Source organism: Eleginops maclovinus, chromosome 1 (assembly GCF_036324505.1).
Source record: "Eleginops maclovinus isolate JMC-PN-2008 ecotype Puerto Natales chromosome 1, JC_Emac_rtc_rv5, whole genome shotgun sequence".
Lineage (NCBI taxonomy): Eukaryota > Metazoa > Chordata > Actinopteri > Perciformes > Eleginopidae > Eleginops > Eleginops maclovinus.
The window spans coordinates 2,905,952-2,917,693 of NC_086349.1; the positions used below are offsets into that span (position 1 = coordinate 2,905,952).

Consider the following 11,742-nt stretch of genomic DNA (forward strand, 5'->3'; position numbering starts at 1 on the left):
GCTGGTTTATTTCCTGTGAGGCCACATATGACCTATATGTATATACTTTCTACTGTACACACACACACACACACACACACACACACACACACACACACACACACACACACACACACACACACACACACACACACACACACACACACACACACACACACACACACACACACACACACACACATACACAGGATTCAGCCAGGCAGAGCGGAAGGCTGCTCCTGCATGAACTGCATGACATCATATGATCTCATTACAGAGGCATTGGGTCTGACACACAGACCTGCAGAGACACGACCCACAGACACAGACACACACAGACACACACAGACACACACACACACACACACACACACACACACACACACACACACACACACACACACACACACACACACACACACACACACACACACACACACACACACACACACACACACACACACAATAATTTACTATAATATTATTTTATTCCCCCTGGATTTTATTTGACGTCTTTAATTGTTTGTCCTATTCCTGATCCTTGCTTTGGCACCATATAAATGTAGCAACATTGAAATGGTGTCTCCTTTTATGAGTCCTTTTCTGGTTATTTCATGTTTACTGCTGGGGGCCCCCTCAATGGCAGCTGGTTTTTAAGGCTCCTAAAGTGCAGGAAACTTAACAGATAGAGAGACAAAACAAAGGAAGGAAGACAGAAAGGAAAGAAAGGTTTCACTCTTTTGTTTATGTTTTCATTGACCATGTTCCCCCTGGTGACGCTTAATTTTCGCTTCCTTATTAACAATACGGGCACCAAATGCCCACTCAGCGGAAATATCCACTTGTTGCACAATCTGACACACAACAGCTTCACACCAAAGAGAGCTGTGTGCCATCCCACATCCTCCATGCACAGTGCTGTGAGTAGTTGTGAAACTAACTGTGAGCTTCTCCTGCTTTCAAGGCATAGTGAGGGATGTTTTGAAGTGGGGTTGTATAGGGTCAATATCAACAGTCAGTGTTTTAATAACCAGAATCAGAAAAATGATTCCTTTATTTGCACAGGATCGGGGACATTTACATCATTACACATGTAGCAGAGTATAGTGCAGATAAAGTAAAGAGTATAGACTAACAAATTAAAATTAACAAAGTATAAACTCATTATTAACAATAAAAAACACAATAAGTAAACACAAATAGCAGAAAAGAACTCCATGGTGAAAGACTCAGAATCAGTATTTTTTTCTAAAAAAAGGGACCATTTGAAATTAAAGATGTAGTTTGTATTGCTTACAGATTATAAATAAATTGAAAAAGAATGAAAGTGTGAATTGCAAGAGCGTATATTGAACAAAGTTTAGTATTTACAGGAAGTAAGTGGTGGTCAGTACATCCTAAGTTTGGATAAGCAGACAGGAGTACCTGCAAAACATGTTCGAGACACCTAAATAATATCAATATCGCTTTAAGTGTGCAATGTATTTTGAATACCTACACCACTACTTTCATTTGCTGTGTTGCAGCTACACAGTTTATGTTTATGACGGGGAATTGAAACTTTAATCTATGCTCCCGCCAAAGCACCAGACTCCAGTAAGAATTTTTATATTTGACTTTGCAGAACATATGAGTTTCTGATCGCCGACTGCTGGAGATTGATGAGTCCCACAATATCACAAACTATAACCAACTGATCAAGGCAATGGTAGAAAAGCAATTGTTGGCATATGGTCACTTTAGTTTTTAACACACTGTATTCAACAGCAGAAAATAGTGCATTTGTTGGGAGCTTTTCTCCTGGATTAAACACATTAAGTTCTCTTATAAGTATTTGGGGCAGCAGGACAGTGTATGTGGAAAATTAGTGATAATAAATGATACTGTGTGTTCATGGTAATAAAGGAACATGTCACAGTGTGGCTCATTGATGTGTTTTAAACAAGAATGGAGCTGAATGGCACAGAGGAAGAATAAATATCACGCATACACACAAATTGTTGTAGTTAATTCATTCATTGTAGGTTTGCTCATTGTATCAAATTAGTTGACAAAAACAAAAATCACTTTCACTACATTTATACTTAAAGTCAATGAACTCCTTATGTGTGACTCAAAATCAGAAATCATTCAAGTTTGACCTGGTGTAATTCAAGAATACAAATTAAAACAGTAACAGGAAGTGCTTGATTAATCAACCATGCATGAGCTATCATTTAAAGATGTTGGCTCAATCCCAGCAGACATTGGGGATTGTTAGAGAACCCTAGCAGATTGACAAGTAAAATCAAATTGTATTTAAGTACAGCCTACAACTGGAAAGGATTTGGCCTGAGCGATATTTTTAAAAAAGTGTAAAATGAAAACTCACACTGCTCTGGATCTATCAGCAGTGTGTTGTTTGGTAGCTAAGAGGCTGGCCTGTTTAGAGTGGAGACGATACTCAGAGAAAATGACTGAAATGTAAACAGGGACTAAACCTGAGCAGAGGCTGTTGCACAACTCCATACAGGGACCACTGCGCTGTACGTGATCACAGTCCAGTGGTTTTGTTCGATGAGACGTACTGTCCACATACAGATATAAGACTCTGGCGATATATATTACTAATAACCATGATATTTCAAGATAAACATAGATTTATTAAAGTTGTGTTATGGTCATTTTGGGGTTTTGATTGTTCTTATAAGGCCTGGAACCGCCTCTTAAAATTACTTTAGCTAATATTGTTTTAACGTTGACTGCAAACTTTGAAGGTATTTTTTTTGTCATTGTGTTATGTGACATATTTTGCTTAATATCGTGTGACACATACAATAAAGATATCACTAAGATATCAAGAATCTAATCTTTCCAGTGTATACAGTGTATTTTTTTAATGTATTAGATATAGCAGGACACACACATATACATATATATACAGTATATACATATACTGTATATATATATACTATTTGTATAAACATAAACCTAAATGCATGAACCTTTTGTTTTATTCTTTGCCATTTGCTATGCTTTCTTTAGGATGAGTAAATAAACACAATGCTGCTGCTGCTCCTGTAGGTTTGAATTGCCTTGACTGTGGTTACACTCACACTGCATAAAGAACACACACACACACACACACACACACACACACACACACACACACACACACACACACACACACACACACACACACACACACACACACACACACACACACACACACACACACACACACACACACACACACACACACAGGCCCTGCCTACACACACTCACCACTCACACAGACAAGATCCACACTTCCGTTTTCAGAGTAACACACAGGGTGTTAGCCTCCACTCCCTCATCACACACTGGTCAGTGATCAGGCTTTGTATGTGTTTGTGTGCGGGTGTGGTTGGCAGTATGAGCAATTCGTAGCTGATAATATATATTTCTTTATTTAGGTTGTCAAGAGAGCAGCACAAATAAAACATATTTTTAATATTTAGCATCATTGACATCCTGATGTGTGGTTTCAAGCTTCCATATAGTAAACGTTTCGCATAATGTTAGTCATACGTTCATCTGTATACTCATCATGCACTTACACAGGGAAAGACGTCACTGAATAATTGGCTGCTTCACAGGATTAGTGTCTTCCTAAGAGTTGTTTTGGCCAGGGAACCTAAGATATCAAAATATTGCTAAAAATTGATTATTACATAATGGTAAATTTGCATAATTTTATTCTTGCTTCACCTACTAATTAATATACTTGATCTGGAGTTCCTTGAGAAACTTCCAGAAGTCATTGTGCCTAGCAAGGAATAATCCAACCCATAACCCAGTTGAAACCAAAAATAGTACAGATTTAACAAATCTAAGAGGTATGGTATGAACATTGGTCAGTGACAGAAATAGGCTTGCTATTGCTGTCAAGCCTTCATGCGAAACACGTGACTCAAGTCCATCGCTCCAAGTTTCAAGTAAAGTCCTACATTATTGTTTTTTGGTCTCTTCAAGTCAGGTTGAGACCTTAGAAAGGCCCAGTCCTGTCACAGGTCAACTCAGACACCATAGAAGAGAAACCCTAACCTTAATCTTAAAAGACATGTGCATTTTTCCTAACCTTAACCAAGTTTGTTTGTGCTAAACCTAGAACATTATTTTAATAATAATGCTTTAAATGTGATCAACACTGAAACTTAACTTAAAAATTGATATTAAATGTAACGTTACAACATTTGATTGATTTGATTGGGTTGATTTGTGAAATCATGCAATCAGCACAATGCCATTCCCAGTGTGCGCTTGCATATTGTGTACTGTTACAACCCGAATTGTCAACACTGACAATATTAAGTCAAGTTAAGTTAACTCAGTCTTTCACCTCAGAGTCCAAGTCCCAATCATGTTTATTGTATATGTCAAATCGCTTTGCAAGTCATTGAAACATCAACTCGGAGTCGATGCTTGATGCTAAACTAAACTAGCAGTTTCCTGGCTCTAGCTTCATATTCATCTTACAAACATGACAGATGTATGGATCATTACATTTATTGTTAGGCACGAAACTGGATAAAGTATTTCCTCAATGTGAAAACACTTCATCTTTCAAATCAACTACAGCTAATCTGTTAATCTATGTAAGTAAAGCAAAGCGACTCCTTACAGAGTGCAGCTCTGGGTTTAGATGGCAGATTTAGCCCTATTCTTAGCTCTTGTCTGGAAAACTAGTTGGTGTGTGTGTGTGTGTGTGTGTGTGTGTGTGTGTGTGTGTGTGTGTGTGTGTGTGTGTGTGTGTGTGTGTGTGTGTGTGTGTGTGTGTGTCATTGGTCACACTGTAGGACCATTTTTGGTCCTTGCTCCCTTTCCATCGTCTCACAGTCATCTTGCCCTTCAGCGGGGTTGAGCTCAGACACAGCAAAGTCTGGAGGAGATTTAGAAACGGAAGGACGGGACGATAGGGGGGTGTTGTTGCCAAGCTGATAGATGACCTTCACATGAGGCTGTGCAGGGATCCAGTCAGAGTTAAATGGCCTTCCTCACTGACATATCCACACACCAAGGAGTGGCCACTTCCTAATCAGAGCGGGGGTGAAGTGGTTGTGTTTGTACAAGGATATCATTTTATCATTTGTAGACTCCGTAATAAGTGTTTATTCACACAGGTTAATTCCTAGATAACTGACTATGAATTCACAAAACATTTTTAGAGCTTAAACAGCAGCTTCTTAAGCAAACTAAAATCCAAGAGATGTGAGTGCTTCAAATAGGACTTATCAGACATATAAATAACTCTCACAAATCTTTCAGGATGTTTAACTAACCGTGTTATGTTCAGTGACGTTAGAGCAGATGTCCGAACAAGGTTAGGATTCCTCACATTCCCCAGCTAGAGAGCAACATTTGTTCTGTATTATCAAGAGTTCATTTATGAGCTCATTGCTCCTTTTTTTTAAATTAGGCACAGAGAATCAGGGACTTCATACATATATGGTACAATAGTGTCACCTAAAGGCCATTTTGTAGAGTGCATTAGGAGTCTCGTAGGATCTGAAACATAAGGATGTGGACGAAGGACATCTCCCTCCCTGGATGGGCAGGCAACAGTGAAGGGTGGGTTCACACAAAAAATAATACTCTGATGTCTATAAAGCATCTTCTGTTTATGAATACAGAGTCTGTTTACTATGAATACTTAGGGGTTATTGGATGTTTAAAATGTCTATAGTCCACGGTAAGTTAACTAATATTCCCTGATCCAGTTTTAAGTGGCAGAAGGATATCTAATTTTTCACATTGCATTATCAATACATCATAAAATGTTGCTGCTTTATTGTTGTTATGCTGTTTTATTAGTTTATTATAGGCTTTTATATGTTTTCTACAGTACTTTCTTTGAATCTAGAAGACTATATCTTGTAAGTCTGAAAAGGAGATGGAATAAAGGTCAATTTTATTCATGTTTATCCCATTATTTGCTTTTATATAGGCCCTTGTTTACCTATGCATGGGCGTATGTTTCATTTTAGGGATAGCTGTTTACACTATTTGTATCATTGTGTTGCAAGGAATCAAACAGTAGGTCCATATTTTATACTGTGGGAAAAAGTCGTATAGTATAACTTTCCTGATTTGATGGGTGTAAGGGGCACGTCGCCCTGCAGTCTCCCAGGGCCTTTTGAATAAAACTACAATTCCCAGCATTCAGTTTAAGAAAGATAACTGAGAGTTAAATAATTTTTACAACACGATATTTGTTTATATTAATTATATTAGCGCCTTTATATATGGTTAATTTAATTTCGAAGCAAAAATAATGAGTTAGTGAATATAAAATATGTTTCCGCACAGGCACCGCTCTTATGACGCAGCGGAAGTCTACTTGTCTTCCTTTCCTCCATTAGGTGAGTACGTGGTGGGAGCGTGTTTTCTCCGGCTCTCGGTTAAATAGACTGATTTAAAGTTACTATTAAACTGTACTGGTCTCGTTTGTACTAAAACCACATTCTTATTTGTTGATTCATAGATTGCAACCATGGGCCGCCGTCCAGCCCGCTGGTAAGTCCTCTCTTACATCTTTTCTTTGCCGGTCCGGTTTAGTCTCACTCGGAGGAAAATGGCAGCGGCTCTGTTAGCACCATGTGCACCATGCTAGGAAACCTACTAGCCGTGTCGCCACACCTAAACGCTTCTTATTGTATAATCTGAAAACATATCTGTGCTACACGGCATGTGTAGACATTCAGTTCCTGTCTTTACCCACAGTGTTAAACGCACTTTCACGAATGCAAAGCTCTAATGTTAACTTGTTGAAGGCTTCATGAGCTAACGCCAGTTAGCATGAAGCTAGCGCAAGCACATCAATATCAAACAGAGTACACTTTGATGTGTTAATGCACGTCAGTTTCTCCTCTAGTAAACCACTTTAACATTATCGATATAAGTTATAATGTAGTTAATGGGTAAATCAATGTCAAAAGTGTATCAGAATTATAAGCCTGTTATTACTCTTATCAGAAAGCTTATCTGTGACATAAATGCTGTTTCATGCGAAAACTGGACTGTAATGTTGACTTGATGGCCCTTAGCGTCATGACAAAAAATCCTATGCAGTGTTATTCTTACATAAAGCTGTTGCTATTCTATTGTCAGTCATTTCCTTTCAGTCTAATAACGAATACATCTTTACAACTTGTAGAAACCATATGTGTTCCCGTTTCATAGAACTGAATTGTTGCCACAAAAAAAACCGAAATAAGTTCAGGAGCCATTGTTTGTCACACAGCAGAAAATGCTCAATGGAACACAATGTGGTTCCTGTCACTGAGTAGTGCCTAGCAAGTCACCACGCTCCTGTTTGAAAAACATATAATATAATCTTTATAGTCTTGCTGTTTGGGAGTGAGTCAAAATGCGACTACAATTATTTAAAGCTGTATAAGGCATCTATGGAGTTTGTGATAAAGTAAGCTTAAACAGATTCATCAATAAAGCGACTGATGGTAAATGGGCATCTGCCAATCAGGATGGTCGGTGTGTTCATCCCCAGCAGTTAACACGTTGAAGTATCCTTGGGCAAGATACTTTACCTCAATTGGCTCCCGTAGGCATGTCTGACTGTATCCAAGTTGCTTTTGTTTAAAGCAATTTCCAAATGGCACTTAAAGTATTAATTAAAAAGTATTAATGAATAAGTCGCAGTAACAATCAAACACTGACTTGTGTAGGTAAGTGGAACTCTGTCTGTCTCCACAGCTATCGCTACTGCAAGAACAAGCCATACCCCAAGTCCCGCTTCTGCAGGGGTGTGCCTGGTAAGCTGTTTGTTTCTTTCAGAGTTTAAAGTGATTGCTTGTTGCCAAAGTCTTCTTTTGAAATCCCTGCAGCTTATTAAGCCGACCAGTTGTGCTGTCAGTGCGTTTCCGGTGTGCAAAGGCTGCAGACAGTGACTCTTTGGTTGTGTATGAACTCAGCTGGGAGGTGCTGAGCGCTTTAAGGGACCACTGAGACAAAATAAATCCATCTGAATTGCTTTCAAATTTGTGATTGCGTCATTTCAAACCTTTTTACCAAGTTATTTTCTGTTTTTAGATCCCAAGATCAGGATCTTCGACTTGGGCAGGAAGAAAGCTAAGGTTGATGAGTTCCCCCTGTGTGGCCACATGGTGTCAGATGAGTACGAGCAGCTGTCTTCTGAAGGTGAGGAGCCAACACAGATACATTGGACATAAAACCTTCGGTCTAAAGTTCTAAAATAATTAACTACTTTAATCCTTAAATTAACAAGAATTCCTTCCACTGCAGTGCTCCAGCATTTAGTAAAGTAATTGGAGTTAAGTTTGTGATTTGGAGAAAAACACTGATTTATTTTAACCTTCAAGGGTCTTGAGTAGTGCACGAGTTAACATGGCAAACATTATTATCTAGATGTTCAGGTGTATACTATTTCTATTTTGTCAGTAAAGTTAAGGATTGGATTGCAGAGTGGGTCAAAGGGAGAAAAGCTGCTCAATATTTATGTAATGCAGTTTAACATGCCTTCAAGTCAGTGTTAACATCTACCTGTTTATACTTCTGTTAACATTTTAAACCGTCCTCTCAAGAAAAAGCTGAATATCAGTTTCAAATGAGTACAAATGGAAATGGTCCATAACAGATTTTGCTTTTGAGATCCCTGCAGCTTATTAAGCCGACCAGTTGTGCTGTCAGTGCGTTTCCGGTGTGCAAAGGCTGCAGACAGTGACTCTTTGGTTGTGTATGAACTCAGCTGGGAGGTGCTGAGCGCTTTAAGGGACCACTGAGACAAAAATAAATCCATCTGATTTGCTCTCAAAGTTTGAATTGCATAGTCTGACTCACCCCTCCCCTCTCTCCCCCTGTGCAGCTCTGGAGGCTGCACGTATCTGTGCCAACAAGTACATGGTGAAGACCTGCGGTAAGGATGGTTTCCACATCCGTATGCGCCTGCATCCCTTCCACGTCATCCGCATCAACAAAATGTTGTCCTGTGCTGGAGCTGATAGGTGAGTCTGAATGGAAGAAACGGTCTATAACGGCTTTTGAAATCCCTGCAGCTTATTAAGCCGACCGATTGTGCTCTCGGTGCGTTTCCGGTGTGCAAAGGCTGCAGACAGTGACTCTTTGGTTGTGTATGAACTCAGCTGCGAGGTGCTGAGCGCTTTAAGGGACCACTGAGACAAATTGTATCAATTGAGGTGTTTACTGCTTTGGTTAAAATGGCAGCCTGGTCAAACTGTTGAAGTGGCCTTGAGCAAGATGTTGAACCCTAAATTGCTCCTGTAGACACCTCAGTATTAAAGTGTTTGTTACTAAATTTGGATAAAAACCGTTAGCTAAAATGACATGTAATAGAATAAACTTAGCGAGCTAGTGAGCCTTCAAAATAAAGGATGTGCTCAATTGGAATTTAGATTGGCTGTGCCTGTTAAAGTGGTGCACTAATTTGTTGAGATATAATTATTAACTCCCTTTGCTTTGGTCTACATCTACTCATCAGGCTCCAGACTGGAATGCGCGGTGCTTTCGGTAAACCCCTTGGTACCGTGGCCCGTGTGCACATTGGTCAGGTGATCATGTCTGTGCGTACCAAGGCTGCCAACAAGGAGCACATTATTGAGGCTCTGCGCAGAGCCAAGTTCAAGTTCCCCGGTCGCCAGAAGGTGAGTTAGCACTGACACCTCACAGTTATAAGGTCAATATTCAGGACCAATTGGAATATGTTGTATCGTGGCTAAAATATCAGCCGAGTCAACATGCATCCCTAATGGTGTCATGACTCGCCTCTGCAGCTTATTAAGCCGACCGGTTGTGCTGTCAATGCATTCCCGGTGTGCAAAGGCTGCAGACAGTGACTCTTTGGTTGTGTATGAACTCAGCTGGGAGGTGCTGAGTGCTTTAAGGGACCACTGACACAAAACACAATGCTCTCAAAGGATGTATTCATTTGTATGTGGTTAGCCTTTATTTATGGGAAGTCTGAACTGACAGTGTTGCCCTTTCCTTCAGATCCATATTTCCAAGAAGTACGGCTTCACCAAATTCAATGCCTGCGACTTCGATGAGATGATGGCTGAGAAGCGTGTGATTTCAGACGGCTGTGGAGTGAAGTACATTCCCAACAACGGCCCCCTGACCCGCTGGAAGAAACTGCACGCCAACTAAAGCTGCAGGCTTCCTGACAACACAGACTAACAATAAAAGTCGGTTTGATTTAAAAAAAGATATCGTGGCCATGGCTCTGATTTATTTCTCTGGATTCCTACAGTACATAATCTTTATTTGTGGGGCAGGTAATGTTTACAAAATATTCAGTTTATTTATTTTGCCATGCATCTAAGTGAACAGTTTGCCTCAAGGGGATTTACAATCTGCACAGTTTGAGCCATACTTGGAGTAGTTAATGAACAAGGTGGGAGTCTGACTATCTTCCTTCTGATGGAGTACAGTTCAGTGGCCATACTAAAACGATGCATAAAATGGACCGTGAAGAGCTGAATATTTGAAAATCGGCTCAGTTCAGTAGCTGTAAAGTTATACTGACATGTCAGCATTTAGCTAGGTGTCAGATTTTGAACTGAATGATTTATCTAAAGGTATGAGGATAATTCACATTTTTAAAGAACCAAACCTTTATAGAAATCAGGTTCAGAACACAATCCATTCCCTGTTAGACAATTGCAAATAAGTTCATATTCTACATTTTTACCATACCAGATGATCCCTATTGAAATATAATAATCCTAAAAATGTTAGCTTAATTCAAAATGAGTCAAGTCTTGATGCAACATTTAAACTGAGTTTTTTGCAAACCTTTTTGAAGGGTTCTTATGTGGTATTCCATATTAAATGGAGGGCTTGTTTTGACATTAAGACCTTCAGTGATAGCTGGTCCATGATGATTCATGGTGCAGTGGATTAAATAAGTGACAGGCTGTGGTTGTGTTAATAAAAATGTCTTCCTAACCACTATTCCGTAACCTCCGTGAAAAACGTCATGGGGTTAAGGAAGGCTGTGAACGAGAATTTATCAGGATTTAGGAAGACAACCACGCTGCTTAGAGAGTACGGCTGCAGGTACAGTGGGAGACATATTGACTACACGACTGAATAAATACAACTTTATGCCATATATGCTTAGGCCCTGTGAACATCATGCATAAACATGTTGAATTAAAAACTAACTTCACAAACACAACCCGAGCTTGATGAACACAGACATTTTGGGTTAGGGTTAGTCATTGATAACCTATTCTGAGTTAAAAAAAAATATATAAGAAATGTAACCTCATTACTTACTGTTACTTTTACCTTACTATCAAATGCCATGCAGATAAAGTGAAAATAAATATCAATAGGATGTTTTTTTTCCTTAAGGTTATTATGTAAGACAACAAACACTGACCTTAAAAAAGGAACCAAGATATTTAGGATCAGAAATGATTTTATTGAAAAGCTGGCTTTCATGAAGCATATTCAGGCAGCAGCCTATACACCAACACTGAAACACAAGAGCACACACTACAGTTTAAAAAAGCAGGACTCAAATCTGAGCTGAGAGAAAATGCTACGTTTTAGTTTAACACTCACAGTTAAGCTCACACACACTATTTTATCAACATATACTGTAGGTTCACCTGCTGAATAAAAACAGAACCAATGAACCAAAGAAAGAATAGATTCACTCTTAAAGTATTAGCCTACAGAACAGAACAGCTGACAGAGGAGAGAGAACATCTGATCCTTTACAACAAACACTAGATGATCTTT

The 11,742-nt window shown here is 39.2% G+C and overlaps 1 protein-coding gene and 4 non-coding genes across 5 annotated transcripts; all 5 read left to right on the forward strand.

Annotated features, from left to right (window-relative positions):
* Positions 1 to 6,364: 6,364 nt before the first annotated feature.
* Positions 6,365 to 10,197, forward strand: rpl10 (ribosomal protein L10). The gene is made up of 6 exons (XM_063907109.1): positions 6,365 to 6,513; positions 7,711 to 7,769; positions 8,047 to 8,154; positions 8,840 to 8,978; positions 9,473 to 9,635; positions 9,982 to 10,197. The coding sequence occupies exons 1-6, from the start codon at positions 6,491 to 6,493 to the stop codon at positions 10,135 to 10,137; spliced, it is 648 nt and encodes a 215-aa protein (XP_063763179.1). The 5' UTR covers positions 6,365 to 6,490; the 3' UTR covers positions 10,138 to 10,197.
* Positions 7,836 to 7,969, forward strand: LOC134872606 (small nucleolar RNA SNORA70). The gene has a single exon (XR_010166829.1). It is a non-coding gene; the product is annotated as a small nucleolar RNA SNORA70 (small nucleolar RNA).
* On the forward strand, positions 8,630 to 8,763 carry LOC134872614 (small nucleolar RNA SNORA70). Its single transcript, XR_010166831.1, has one exon. It is a non-coding gene; the product is annotated as a small nucleolar RNA SNORA70 (small nucleolar RNA).
* Positions 9,024 to 9,157, forward strand: LOC134872595 (small nucleolar RNA SNORA70). Its single transcript, XR_010166827.1, has one exon. It is a non-coding gene; the product is annotated as a small nucleolar RNA SNORA70 (small nucleolar RNA).
* Positions 9,759 to 9,892, forward strand: LOC134872588 (small nucleolar RNA SNORA70). Its single transcript, XR_010166826.1, has one exon. It is a non-coding gene; the product is annotated as a small nucleolar RNA SNORA70 (small nucleolar RNA).
* Positions 10,198 to 11,742: the final 1,545 nt, after the last annotated feature.